The sequence below is a fragment of the Mirounga leonina genome, unplaced genomic scaffold (genome assembly GCF_011800145.1).
Source record: "Mirounga leonina isolate KUSES-001 unplaced genomic scaffold, KU_Mleo_1.0 Mir_150, whole genome shotgun sequence".
NCBI classification, from domain to species: Eukaryota; Metazoa; Chordata; class Mammalia; order Carnivora; family Phocidae; genus Mirounga; species Mirounga leonina.
Genome location: NW_023270374.1, coordinates 16,485,058 through 16,500,432, shown reverse-complemented (window position 1 = coordinate 16,500,432; position 15,375 = coordinate 16,485,058). Strand labels below are relative to the sequence as shown.

At 42.1% G+C, this 15,375-nt stretch overlaps 1 protein-coding gene across 4 annotated transcripts in view; it reads left to right on the top strand.

Annotated features, from left to right (window-relative positions):
* PLCB1 (phospholipase C beta 1) overlaps window positions 1–15,375 on the top strand; it is a 681,734-nt gene that overhangs the window by 509,396 nt on the left and 156,963 nt on the right. For all 4 annotated transcript variants that reach the window (XM_035005857.1, XM_035005858.1, XM_035005860.1 and 1 more), the window contains exons 12-13: window positions 7,960–8,042; window positions 14,460–14,544. In XM_035005857.1, coding sequence (XP_034861748.1) covers window positions 7,960–8,042; window positions 14,460–14,544 — 168 coding nt within the window. The remainder of the gene's footprint in view (window positions 1–7,959; window positions 8,043–14,459; window positions 14,545–15,375) is intronic.

Below are 15,375 nucleotides of genomic sequence, written 5' to 3'. Positions count from 1 at the left end.
TTTTTAAGTATTTTATTTATTTATTTGAGAGAGAGAGAGAAAGCATGAGCTGTGGGGAGGGGCAGAGGGAGAGGAAGAAGCAGACTCCCTGCTGAGCAGGGAACCTGATGTGGGGCTTGATCCCAGAACCCTGAGATCATGACCTGAGCTGAAGGCAGATGCTTAACCAACTGAGTCACCCAGGCACCCCAGCTCTGCTGTTCCTTGACCATGCTAGGCAGGTCCCACCTCACGGCCTTTGCACAGGTTATGAGGCTCTGCTTGGAATGTTCTTCCCCCAGGTATCTGCATGGCTCACCTCCTTGAAGTCTTTCTCAAATGCCACCTTCTCAAGGAGGCCTACTGGGACCACTCTATTTAGTACCATAATGAGCCATCACACCCACTCCCACACTCCCACACTCCCAATACACTCCCTAGCACCACTTTATTTTTTCTGTTTACCAAATGGCACCTTATCACCTCCTGCCACTCTGTTAATTTACTTAATTATTATGTTTCTTGTTTATTGTCTCTCTCCTTCTGTTCTTCTACTAGCATGTAAGCACCACAAAGATAGAGATCTTTGTTTTGTTCCCTGATCTGTCCCAAGCACTTCGAAAAGAATCTGGCATATAGTAGGTGCTCAATAAATGTGTGTGTGTATGTGTGTGTGTGTTTTAATGACTCATCGCATCCCTAGCAAATAGACAAATTACAGCATAGCTTTTAATTTTAGTCTTTCTTGCCTCTGTCCATCAGATATATGAATTTTGTCTTTCTCCATTTTCATGTGTCAAATTCCACATATGATATATTGGTGGGCAGTGAAAATATTCTCTGAACGTTTGCCAGTTTGGGCTATCCCATGTATTTGGAGCTGACCTTCATGGTGCAAATAGGCTGTATTCTATAGCCACTGCACATACAGTAACAGCAAAATAAACTGATTACAAAAGTTCATCATTTTTATGTCACACCGTTTATCTGCTCTCAATCTATGTAATTTGAAAAGCTTCTGTGCGACATATCCGCAAAAGTGAAAGCTCCTATTGGCATTTAATGCCTATTTATTATATGGGCCAAAATAAAAGGTTATGTTCTGAGAAAGGGGACATGCTGTAATTCGGTGTCTTTATGGAGGACTTTTTATTTTGCACTCTGGATTTATTTATTATTTATCTCATATATCTGCTGTTCTGTTTCTTTGCCTCATAGCCTTAGCCTTTCTGATGGTTATGACATAGTCATTCGCGACTTGGTTTTCATTCTCTCTGCTCCCATTCAGTCTCCTTCCTCCCCACACTGGACACCACCACCCCCAGCCCATTCCACCCCAAATTGCTCTTTTTTCTCCCCTCAGGCAGAGCCTTTGTTACCAGCAATTGTATAAGATGGAAAAGTGGGTAATGTGATAAAATCAATGATGAAAATATAGTAAATTTGAGTATGTGGTTAAACCGAGCATTTCTGAAAATAAAGCTCTGAGAAAAATAATAATTTAGGATGCAACTTAACAGCTACATAAATGGCCACATAAAATGGATATCCAAATACATCCTGCTGTTGTCTATCAGGGCTAAAGGATTTCAGGAGCAGTTTTTCCCACTGGAGGTTAGTAATTGAGCCATATGGTTTATAGATTATTGAATCCAGTGTTAGGAGTCCCTGAAAAACAGTTTGGGCTTAATAAGGAGCAATTGAGCAGTAAGGTACTTTCGATACAGTGTCCACTAATGATAGCTCAAATGTAAGAACCAAACTTAAAACTTATAACAGGTTTTCTCATCCTCGATGATCATGCACACCATGCAAAGCATTCCAACGCCATTAAAAAATGAAAGTTCTATAGAAGAACTTCTGAATTGTTCAGGTTGCTCCTGACTACAGTTACTAGATGAAATCTAGTAAGTGCTTTCTTTGGTTTGGAAGATTCAAAAAGGTTTCCTGTGCCAGTGACTGAAGTTATGGTGGGGGTGGGGAGAGATGGACAGTGGGAAGGGGGAGAGGTTGGGAGGAAAAGAGAAAAGAGACTGTAGAAGTTAAGAATGCATTTCTGGAGCTGATGCTAGGGTTTCGATACCAGCTTTCCCATGGACTGCCTGCAAGAGCTTGGAGAAACTCCGTTACCAGACCTAGCGTCTTTCATAGGAGCACGATGGAAATGATAATAGTGCTTACCTTCTAGGGTTGTTGTAAGCATTCAGAGATCCTACTTAATACACAGACATTGCTTAGAACAAGGTTTGGCATGCAGTGAATGCTCTGCACATGTTAGCTATTGATATGATATTGAAATTTTTAAAGCCACACTTTAGCTTTGTTTCTGTAGATGTCATGGTTGTGGTATTCCATATGCAAAGAATTGTTATGAAGTCAGGATGGGGCGGAGGGGTTTGAATTAAGTCAATTGTAAGGCTGCCGTGGTAGAGGCTATAGGAGCCCTCTACACACAACCCCTGGGATCCACTTCTAGGAAGAAACCCGGAGCCCAAACTAAACACAGCCCAGCCTTGGTCAGAGGCCCAGTGGAAGCTGAGAAGGGTGTCCTAAGTCAAGTGCAGAAGACCAGAATGCCAGAGGCAGGAAGAGGGGAGAAGTAGGAGACCCAGCCAGGAAGGCCCAGGGTTTCCAGAGCCCAGCTGCTGTTCAGGCTGCACCAGCATCCCAGCTGTGGGAAGAAAGAACCAGAGGCAGGGAGCTAGGAAGATGGAGGAAGGCACAAACTCCCTACAAGTCTGAGAGCAGGTCCAGAAAAACACTCACATTTCATTTGCCAGAGATAAAGAGAGAGAGCCCTTTGACTGGAGGCAAAACACCCACTTTCTAAGGGAGAGGGGTTAGGTTTATCTCTCACTTTCAGGCCTGACTCTCATTGGCCCAAATGCTCATGGGGTAGGTCTACAGTCAGCCTTCATTAATAAAGGCAGTTGTGGTACCTCTCAAATAGCTGCAGACAACAATCATCCTCAGAAAAGTTATCAAAGACTAATTACACTTTTATATACTTTTATGTTTGAAAAATTTTTTTCTTTAGGGGAGCCTGGGTGGGTCAGTCGGTTGGGTGTCTGCCTTCCTTTTGGGTCATGATCCTGGGGTCCTGAGATCGAGCCCTGGGTCAGGCTCCTTGCTCAGCAGGGAGCCTGCTTCCCCTTCTCCCTCTGCCTGCCGCTCCCCCCTGCTTGTGCTCTCTCTCTCTCAAATGAATAAATAAAATCTTAAAAAAAAATTTTTTTTTAATTAAAAAAAAGAAAGATCTTTTCTTTAATGCAACACTCAACCTTGATTGGAAATTTTGGCCATGAAATTGTTAAAGTTAACTGGGCTATTGAGTATGGAACAAATATTTAAACTTCTTTAATGCAAAATAACATTTGCCTGTGGTTACAATTGAGTTTTAAGCTTTGCTTAAGCCACTGATCAAACTAGCCCAGGGTTTGACTGACTACCTTCCACAGGCCTCATTCAGCCCGCCACCTGTTTTTATGAACTAAGTTTGGTTGGAACATAGGCACATCCACATGTTTACATATTATCTGTGGCTTCTTTGGGTCTACAAAGGCAAAGTCGAATAATTGCCATAAAAACCATATAGCCAGCAAAACCTAAAATACCTACTCTCTGGCCCTTTGTGGAATGTGTGCTGACCTCTGAAATAGTCAATAGAAGACTAAATTGGAATACAACTATAAAAATAAAGTTTCCCTTCTGTTAAGAATGTTGAGTTCATTCATTTATTTGAAAATATTTAATCAGGGTTGGGGCGCCTGGGTGGCTCACTCGGTTAAGCATCTATCTTTGGCTCAGGTCATGATATCAGGGTCCTGTGATCAAGCCCTGCATCAGGCTCCGTGCTCTGCGGGTAGCCTGCCTTTCCCTCTCCCTCTGCTGCTGCCCCTGCTTGTGCTTTCTCGCTCTTTCAAAAAAAATAAAGAAAATCTTAAAAAAAAAAAAAAGAAAATATTTAGTGAATGTCTAGAATATTCCTTAGCACTTCCAAAGCCCTAGGGACAGAGTCATGGAGAAAACTGAGTGTTTATCTCCAAGAAGCTTATATTCTAGTGGGGAAGAGATAGACCAACATAAACATACACTATGGCACATGGAGACATGCTGTTTAAGGCAACACAAGTAAGTATTGAAGGAAAAGGGGGCTAAGGTATGCTCTTTTCAGTAGGGTGGTGGGAAAAAGACTTGGGTGACATGACATTTGAGCAGAGACCACCACCCGCAAAATTAAGGAAGTGAGTCTTGCTTTCAGGTAAGAGAATTCCTAACAGAAGTAACAAAGATGAACGAAGAAATGAAAGAGATGAACAGAAATGAAATTGTGCTTGACATATTTGAGGAAAAGCAAGAAAAGATCAGTAGACTATATCTGGGTGAGCAATGGGAAAAGAAAAGGTGATGAATTTAGAGATAACAGGTGCCAGATCTAATAAAGGATTTGGATTTCTGTGAAATGGAAGTCCAATGAACGGTTTACTCTAAAGGAGTGAAATCATCTGACTCGTGTTTAAGAGCAATCACTCTGGCTGTGGTATGTAATATAGGGGGAAACGTAGAAGCCTCTGCTAGGTTTTGCTGCAGTAACAGGAGCTCCCCTACCCCTCCGAATTTCAGGGGTTTAGAGCCACAAAGGTTTATTACTCATTCAGGTTAGATGTTGGCTATTGCTCTGATTGATACCGTCTATATGCCATATGGAAAGAACAGCCCAATCTGTGATATCACTGGGTTCCCGGCAGAGGGGAAAGAGAAATGGCAGAATCACATGGTGGCTCTTTAAAGACTGTGTTCATTCAGTATGTCATTTTCATACACAGTTCAATGGCCAAAACAAAGGTCATGGCCATGTCAATTGTCAACATCTCACAGGAAGGGGTAGTGAATATGTGGGAACGTTGATGAAATCTACAAAAGCAGTTAATTGCAGAGGTTTTGGGGGGCAAGATGATAGAGATGTGCTGAGATGTGGTTATATTCTGGATAAATTTTAGACTGGATTGCTGACAAATCAAGATACTAGAGAAAGAGAAGTCAATAATGGCTCTAATGTTTTGCATTTAGCTGATACAATAGGGCCAAATTTATGAAATCAACAAAATCTAGCTCCTTTTTATTCACACTTAACAGCTACTTTCTTTTTTTTTTTTTTTAAGATTTTATTTATTTATTTGAGAGAGAGAGAATGAGAGAGAGAGAACACCTGAGAGGGGATAGGGTCTGAGGACGAAGCAGACTCCCTGCCGAGCAGGAAGCCCAATGTGGGACTCGATCCAGGGACTCCAGGATCATGACCTGAGCCAAAGGCAGTCGCTTAACCAACTGAGCCACCCAGGCGCCCTAACAGCTACTTTCTTTATGATATCTATTTGCAGTTATTTTGAGGGCTTTGATCTTTGGTGGTTAAGGTCATTAGCTACATGAGAGTTACTGCCATGGTTAAGAGCATAAACTCTAGATAGTCAGGTAAATTTTCCTGGGGTTTCTTAGATTCTCTTCTTTGTGACCTTGGGCAAATTGGTTGATATCTCTGAGCCTCCATTTTATAATCTGTATTGGTGGAGAAGTTTTCCTTAGAGAATGTTTATAGCATGAGTGTCTGGAATGCTCATTTAATGGTAGCTCTTGTTGTTATTAGTAAGAGTCTAAGAGGAAAGGTTTAACGTGAGTGAGGACAGAGGCATCAGCACTGTAAGAAACCTGAGTTGATTTAAGAATATATGCTCATCAAGAGATGGATGGATCCTTTACCTTTTCTCCCTGGGTCCTCACAACAGGCTGTGGAATGAGGCTTATCACCCTCACTTTACTTATCAGCAAGCCAATGCACAGAGGCTTTAAGTGATTTCTCCCAAGGTGACACAGTTTGTAAAGCTAAGAAGTTAGGATTCAAACGCAAGCCTGTTTGAATCTGAAGCTTGTCCTCAAATAAATCAAGAATTTAAAGTCTTGGTGTTGCTTGCTATTTATAGTGCACTTATTTTTGATGGCATCAACGATCGTAAAAGTTAAACGGATAATGTATGAAAGGCAATCTGTGACTTCACTTCTAAGAAACAGTGAGTGATTCTTTTGCTCAGTGCAGGCAGATCCTTTTCAGAGGATATATGCAAGTGTAGTACAGAATTAGAAAGCCTTATTTATACTCTGGGGCCAGGGAAATAGCTTTCTCACAAAGATATAAAGAAAGCAATGTATTGTTTAAAGAAGGGAGAGAAGATAGTGGAAAAGTCTCGGACATAAGGAATGAGAGTAGAAATTCCTACTTGAAAGGAGACTATGAAAAGAATAAATGCAACTAAAAAACAAACGTATGAGTATACCAGTTCAATAAGAAAAACATATTGAAAAGCTGGGGCCCAAAGCTGGTTGGATATGCATTGAAATCTGGTCCTTCATACATTACTCTAGGCAATCAAAGATGAAAAATAATTTGGAGAAATGCAGGAGACTATAAAAGTATTCATATTCTTTAATTCAGTAATTTCCTTTCTGAGAATTCATTCCCGGAAAGTAATTCAAAATACTAGGAAAAAATGGAGATGCTCTTTGTAGAACTATCTGAATGATAGCTCTTTAAATACGTCTGTCCAACAGTTGGGTAATGGTTAAATCAATTATAATACTACTACTCCCTAGAATTTTATACAACTATTAAATCTTATGACATACATATTCCTTAAAAATACAGACTGAGGAATGAAGTACTAATACACGTTACAACATGGATGAAACTCAAAATCATGCTAAATGAAAAGTGCCAGAACATAAAAGGCCACCTATTGTATGATTCCATTTATATGAAATGTTTGGGATAGGCAAATCTATGGAGACAGAAAGTAGATTAGTGGTTGCCTTGGGCAGGGTGCATGGGAATGGGGTGGGGAAAATAGGAAGTGACTGCTAATGGGTACGTAGTTTCTTTGGGGGGTGATAAAAATGTCCTAATTTAGATTGGGATGACGGTTGCACAACTCTGTGAATGTACTAAACACTGTCCAATTGTACACTTTAAATGGTTGCATTGTATTTCAATAAGGTTACATCGCAATAACAATGTTCAAAAAAATACAAGTGGAGTATTTAAAGAAAACCAAGTTATACAAACAAATGAAAAACAAACTAGAAGTAATTATAAACAAATACCAACAGTGGTTTGGTTCAAAGGGTGAATGTATGGCTGAAAATTGTTGCCTTCTCTCGTCCAAAATTTTTATAATGTGATTAGGTTTCTTCTTTCATTAAAAAATATAAATATAATAAGTATACTTATAAGTAATATATGTATATAATTAGCAAATAGAAGAACGATTGTCTTTTATAATTCTGTCTCCCCCTCCACCAAACCAGTCTTCTTTCTTTCTACTTTAAGTCAAGAATCAAAAAATTTAGGGGCGGGGCGCCTGGGTAGCTCAGTCCTTAAGCGTCTGCCTTCGGCTCAGGTCATGATTCCAGGTCCTGGGATCGAGCCCCGCATCGGGCTCCCTGCTCCACGGGAAGCCTGCTTCTCCCTCTCCCACTCCCCCTGCTTGTGTTCCCTCTCTTTCTGTCTCTCTATCTCTGTCAAATAAATAAATAAAATCTTAAAAAAAAAAAAAATTAGGGGCACCTGGGTGGCACAGTTAAGTGACTGACTGTTGATTTCGGCTCAGGTCACAATCTCAGGGTCCTGGGATTTAGCCCTGCATTGGGCTCCATGCTCAGCGGGGAGTCTGCTTCTCTCTCTCCCCCTTTCCCTGCTCATGCTCTCTCTCTCTAAAATAAATAAATCTTACAAAAAAAAAAAAAAAAGAAAAGAATCAGAAAATGTATAGTCCAGCAGCTTACACAGCCCCTTCTAGCCACTTCAGGCCTTTTCATACAATTCTATGAAGGAAAAGGCAACCCTGTTAATGGGCATAGTATGGGTTACTATGCCCATACATACACATTAGAATTCTGGCATATTGAATATATGCATGTTCTCGTTTTTAGGAAGTGATAGAAGCAATTGCTGAGTGTGCATTTAAGACGTCACCTTTTCCAATTCTGCTTTCATTTGAGAACCACGTAGATTCGTAAGTATTCCACACATTCACTGGGGAGTCTTTTTCCCAAAGAAGGCATGTTTAATAATTGCGCATCAGATTTAAGATTATTTGACATTATTAATGGTGTTCCTCAATGATGTTATGTCTTAAGTGTCATGTTTTCATCTGCATATGTTGGGATTCACTCGCTTAAACCTCTTTAACATTACAATAATTCACTGGACTTGGGGAATCTATTTTCAGGTCACAGGATTTTAAATTAAGGACTCCTCTTTTTCCAATGGTGTAGAATAATACCATGTCTCTCTTTTGGTGGGCCATTTTTATAATCCTCCTTCATTACCTCCTTTTATTGCATGCACATTTATAGTCTGTTCTGCCACGCAAAAATCGCCAGTTCAAATGGCCAGTTCTGAACACTCTGGAGTTGGTGGGGAGAAAGCTGTAAATTCTCTTCCACTGCTGAGCTTACACAGAACTCAGACCACCAGATGCTCCTCCTTCCTCTTCCCATTGGTTGCCCTTGTTCGTTAGTATTTGTAAATGTGGTCCTATTTCAAAAATAGCCTGCTCTTATCGCTGAGCCACACAAAGAAAAGATACTTTGACTTAACTATTTTATATTCATTTTATCACAAAATGCCAGAGTAAGACATGTTTCTATCTAAAATGTGGGCATTAGTTTACCCTATCGTTACTTAGTTTAAAGTGCTTCAAAATGAAAGAGTTTTCTCTACTTTGAATCAAAATTCAAGAAACTAAAATTCTAGTCCATGGAATGAAAGGCTGAAGACTGTGTAGAAGTGACCACCATTGCTCAAAGGAGTATTTGTGATGCCCTCTCTTTCAACAACCTGAGCCAGATTTCTCAACTAAAAGCCAACAGCGCCTGTCCTAATGTGGCTCACGGGTTCTTTTTTTACCCTTCTTCTTATTGAAAAGTCTTTCCCAAGCTACTGATTGATTCCCTTTGTCCAACTAATTTGCAACACATGCTTCAATTTACGAATTCTTTAAGAATTCACTAAAATCTTAAACAGTTTGGTCATGAGCACATTTCAGCCTGAGGAATTTCCAAGTAAATGTGATCATTTGTTACTGTGATCATGGAGAAAGGCCTTGTTTTGAAGTAACCAATTTTATAATTATCTGTATTTCTAGTTTGCCCTCAGGAAATCCATATTACATTTACCAGCTCTTGGTTCTGTTGCACTGGGAAACAGCCAATGAATGATTTAATCCTTTGGCAGATAGTTTTTCTAACACTTCCGAGGGGCAGCTGAAGAGAAAAGAATTGATTCTGTTTCATTGCTATCTCTCTTCGAACTGAAGGGAGCGCCTCTTGAGTTGCTGTATTTAATACCTCATTTGCTGTGATGACCCTGACTCGCGCATGAGTGTTTTCTCATCTCTGCCCATCCATCTGTAACTGGGCTCTAACAGGCTTTTAGCACCTTTCTTTCAGGCACCGTAGTTCCCAGACTTATAGATGTATTATATCTCTTTTCGAGAAATATCTCCAAATCTAGCATATTTATGGTCTTCAAGAAATGTTTCTATATAAATTAGACAAGATGAAAAGCTCTAGTTCCACTCTTGATTCTCACACCTGCCCCATTGAACTTTCCTATAAGGGAACCAGAGAGCTATCAACAACTACCTACCACCACAAACATAATAACAGCTAATATTTATTGAGTTTATATTATGTGCCAAGCAACCTTACAGGCGTAAGGTCATGTAACCCCTCACCACAAACCCAGGGGCTCCTAAGAATAAATATTATTGTGATAATCCCTATTTTGTAGATGTTGAAACTGAGCCCCAAAGAGAGTGAGTAACTTACCCAAAGCCAGGCAGCTAAAAGGTGACACGGCTGGGATTCAAATCTGTCTGGTCTGGCTTCAGAAATCACACGTTTCACCAGCACTATCCCCACACTTAAGCAGATGCATCTGGAGCCTTCAAAATATCAAATTAAGACAACCAGAACATCGACAAGGCAACTCTCTGTAAATGTTCACTTTTATGTGGCTTGTGGCCCTTAACCACAGGACATTTTTTGTGGTTTTTCAACACCAAACCCATAGGGAGCCAAAATAGCGCATGAAAACCAAACCTTGCATTGCACACAAAAGCAAGAAGACAGTATCATGATACTGTCCTTTCTGGTTTAAAAATGAGATATTTAGCTATTAAACGTTTATTAGTAATTCATATGTCACAAAAGAAAACAGGAAAACACAAAAGAAAACAGGATGCCATGATAGTTACCCCAAACCAGTGAGATACACCTAAGGCAGTGAAATAGTAAGATACTGAGGTCTATCGTGGGGGAAAGCTGTTTGTTTCATGTTTCCATGATCCTGGAGCTTCACATGTCAAAATCGCTCAGCTTCAATCCTCTCCTGTGAGGATTATCACACACCCAAAGAAAACTGGTAAGCTTTTTCCCTTTGCTAGTAAAACCCCATGCTTGACATGTGGGCCACCTCACTTCAATGCTGAACCCAGTGGCAGTCATCATTTTTCACGTGCAGCCCTCTTGCCCACACCTAGAAATAAACCTCAGAATCCTTTGCAACACATTGACCAAGAGACACCCCCCCACAAAAAATATCCGCCACCTTTTTGCCATCTCTAGTGGACCATTTCATTTTCCGGTATGCTGCATCTACAAAATGCCAGATTCAGAACTGTGGGTCAGGGTCCTTTGAGACACACTTCGAAAACAAACTCACCCCGGAAGAAAGGAAGAAATCTACTGGATTTTTAATTTTCCCTCCAAGTACTTGAAATTCCCTATCTATGAACAACAAAGGGAGGTCTGCCATTAGGTGCTGGCAATTCATCCTTCTCTCCCTGCTCCCATCAGAATCCCATAAAATGCAGATTCCTGAACCATACTCCCACACCCCATTTTGAATCTGTAGAAATGAGACTTTGAGATCTTAAAAGAAAAAAAAAAAAAAAAGGCCCTAGCTAACTCTGATGCTCCACCTAATTTATAAGCTAGCATTTTCATTAAAAGGATTCTACACTAAACTCAAACAAAGTAACCCCTAGCTCTGGTTCAACCACAGATAATGGGAGATTTTGGACAAGGTCCTTAATTTCCAAGGGTTACAGCTTCCTCCTCTATAAAGAAGGAGGTTGGTTTAGTTCAATGTGGAGGATTTACACCATGACATTTCATGGGGCGCAGTCCTTGGTCAGAAAACTGACCACTGGGCCAGGTGCCTCCACTTTAGGGGTATGTGACTATGCCCAGATGTGCCTGCTATGGCCTGAAGCTCAAAATGTATTTGTGAGTATTTCCTGTCATTTCGTCTCCACAGTAGCTGATGTGGATGCTCTGAGCGCCTCAGGATTTTTTTTTTTTTTCTTGCTCTCTAACTGCAATGTGAATGTCTTTTATTTCTGCAGTTTTGACCCACAAAGTTGCTTGGTTTTCCTCTGACTTTGTCTATTCACTCTCCTCTCTGCTCTGATTCGGTTCCTGACAGGTGTGTGTGTGTGTGTGTGTGTGTGTGTGTGCGTGTGTGTGAACAGCCTGATTACCAAGTAACCCATTTTACTTTTTCTTGGAAAACTCCCTCTTGTTCTCTTCACCTCAGTTGATTTTGAGGCAAATTTGAAAACGTCAGATTTAGATCCTTATTCTTCAGAGTGCCTGATCCGCAGACCAGCAGCATCTGCATCATTGAGGAGCTTGGTAGAAATGCAGAGTCGGGGCACCTGGCTGGCTCAGTCAATAGAGCATGCGAATCTTGACCACAGGGTCGTGAGTTTGAGCCCCACGTTTTGGGTAGAGTTTACTTAAAAAAAAAAAAAGAAAGAAATGCAGAATCTCAGGCCCCACGCTGATGCTGCCTAGGAAGTGTCATTTTCTTAAGACCCCAGGTAATTTGGATGAAGTGTCAGAGCGTTACTTTAAACACTGTAGTCCACTAACTACCCGCATCAGAGCTGCCTGCAAGCTTGTTACAAATACAGGTTTCAGGATTCCTCTCCCAATTCAGTGAATCAGGGCCTGGCTCTCAGCCCTACCACCTGCAGCATTAACAGCTCCAGTGATTCTTTAGTGGAATCAGGCAAGATTTTGCTCCAGCAAAATCCTTCCTAGGGTCTGGTTTGGGGACAGCTTGAGAAAGGACAGAGGACTCTGCCTGTCACCTGCTTAGAGACACCTGGAACATCGCCTCGAAATCCCTCCACTGGTGTGAATATGGCTCCCCTAAAATTCCTGAAAGCAGGGCATTAGGGTAAAACTCTCTCTTTTTACTCTAGGTCTCTGGTCAAAGGAACTAGGGGCTCCCAAGTTCCAACACTCAAGAAAAATGTCATCTCCTTCAGCACCTGCTGACTTATTTTAATCTATCACAACAGTTCTCAAACTTGAGCATGCATCCGAATCACCTAGAGGGTCTGTGAAGACCCCTGCGCCCCGCTTCTCCAGAGAGTCTGACTCAGAATCTGCACTGGAGGCCTTGAATCTGCATTTCTGACCAGCTCTAGGTGCTGTTATGTTGATGCTACTGGTCTGTGGCCCACACTTGGAGTAGCAAAGCTCTGTGACACTGAGTAGCGTCATTCTGTGAAAGCGAAATGAAGGGTTTGGACAGTTTCTCCTGTGCAGCCTGGAACGAGTTGGCCGGGCACAGGTGGACTTGTCGTAGCTACAGCCACAGAGCTGTTTGGCTTTATTGAGCCCCCGGGCTAGTCATCCTTTGAGCAACAGCATCTGAACAGAGGATACCCAGACTGCTCTGCCAAATCAGCCACCTCTCTGCTTGCTCCCCAACTTCTAGTGACTTGTCCTTAAACAACCACCCCCATGCTTTTTAGGATCAGTCCTCTGGGTGGCAAGTTTTCCCCTCTCCCTGATCCTGGTGAGGAATATTCTGAGGGCTGCATAAGCCACATGGTAAAATCGCCTATAGGTCAAGAAAGGACGACGGCGAGAAGCTAGGAGGTCGTTCTGCAGGGCTTTGCAAGTTCTTTGATTCTCTTCGCCTCTCCCTGCAGTTCCAACAAAGCAGTGGCTTTGGGCTTCCACTTGAACCCCAGAGAACTCACTTGACCCCAAAAACTATATGCCTTTAAAAAAGGATATAAAAAGTGGTTTTCCCTGTGGACCATTGCAATACAATTTGAATCCCCAGAGCACCCCCTTCCCGGGGGGGGGGGGGGGGCAGTCCATGATCCAGGCTTAATAGTTACAGAAGAGAGAAAGAGAGAATCACATTTTATAATTGATTTGAATTGTAATAGAGAAGACTTTTTTTATCACTTACTTATTCTTACTATAATCCCAGTTCTGCTAAAATGTATTAACATTACAGCAGACAGAGACAACTATTGGAAATCAAGTTTGACAGCCTGTAGATCAAACTCACAGTCCATAAAACCCAGTGGAGTTGGATACCTTTGTAATGATATTTAACATTCTACAGAATAAGAAAAAAAATGTTATTGCTTTTTAAAAGGTCAAAGGAAGCAGGAGTATTGAAAGATGCAGGTGTTCCCTCGCATCGAGTGTTTCTGTGTTAGCAAGTGCACAAGTCATCCAGCTGAGTGGAGGCTGCCTCCTAACCCTGGATCATCTTACATCTGCCCCACTCTTTAAACGGGTCAAAGGCATTTGCAACCATTACTCCACTTCATCTTCTCGGCACCTTCTGTCCTTTTCCAAGAACAGTTATTATCCTCATTTTATAGATCCAGAGTGGTTGAGAGCCTGGAGCTCAGCTCAGCAAAGCCTACAGCTCCAGCCTTTGTCTATCAGACCAGATTCCTCCTGGTCCATAGTCAGGCTGACACCACCTCTGCTGCCCTATTATGCACATAAGGGGTGCAGACACCTTTCCCCAATGTGCCTGCTTCTTTTACCTTTCCTCCAGGATCCCCTCCCAAGTGGACACACTTCTGCCTGACGGCCCTTCTGTGTTTTAAGATTCTCTCTCTCTCTCTCTCTCCCCCTCTTTTCCTCCCTCTCCTCCTCTCTCACCTCCTTAAAAACACTCCTCCACAGCCTAGCTCTCTGCAGGTTAGATAAATCTCAACCAAGAATTCACCCGGACTCACGGATGAGTTCTGCCTCCAAGGTCTTGCATTTGACTTAGAATCAGGAAATTGAACAAAAGGAACTGAGCCCATAATTCTGAGACATTCAAGAATCCAGTGACTGGCAGATGACCTGCTATACTCTCCCTCTGTGTCTATGGAGACCAGCCTTAGGAATAGCTTTCACTGTCTATCTGCCACGTGGTATTCAAATTCACAGAAGTCAGGATAATAAACAAGGGGGTTAGAATGATAAATACTAATCCTGAAGGGTAAGAGAGGGAATCTCCTCTTTCTATAATTAATAACGAAAAGTAATCCTGTCCAAACTCTTTAAATGAGCCTCCTTGTTTGCTTTCTTTCTCTCATTCCCCTTAGCCCAAAGCAGCAAGCCAAGATGGCGGAGTATTGCCGACTGATCTTTGGAGACGCTCTTCTCATGGAACCACTGGAAAAATACCCAGTAAGCAGTTTCAAGGTTTACCCTTGAAGGAATGCCCCTGGAGTTGGGGGGGGGGGGGACTTCCTTACATCCTTTCCATGTTGCTCAGTAAGATTCATTCAGTTGTTAATGAAGTCTGACCAGGAGGAAACCTTCAGTGTGCCCTGCTGAGGCTGAGAGAAATGCCTCTGTCTTCTTCCTGTACCCTCCATCTTCTCCTTCCCCCTCTGACCGATGTGACTGTCAGGACTACAGAATCCCCCCCTCCCCCATCACAATCAGCCGCGGAGACATTCCTGGCAGACGGGGCTCTGATCACCAACCAGGAACCTTATCACACCCTTTGAGAGATATGGTGGAGCAAAATGGGACGTGGCAGGTGGCACAATGACACCCCCTTCTGGCCTTGCGTCCACTCCTCACGTCCTTGCGTGTGCCTGTTCATGGAACTCAGGGCTCCTATTGCCCTGATAGCATCCCTGCTTTGGGAAGGAAAGCAATAGGAATACCTCAAAGTAGCCTCTCCCCTCTTGAACCCTTTTCCCTTGTCTCCGCACATTTGTACATGGCTTCATACCAATCTCCCGACTCCTTGCAAGAATAAAGGACCAGTGTAGGAGAGTTCACTGAACTTTCTAAAAATAACCCATCTTGGGACTTGCACGCATGCTCTCTGATACAATATCTAACAACCCTCTCATGGGAAATTGATTTTTCTCATTAGCCATGCAAGCTCGAAACACAAGAAATAAGCTTTGCCAATAAGGGTGGCTTGAATCTCGGGGCTGCAAGGAAATATGAAGCCACCAGTCCAGTCCTGCTGATGCCAAGGACATGTGTGGCTTAGCTCCA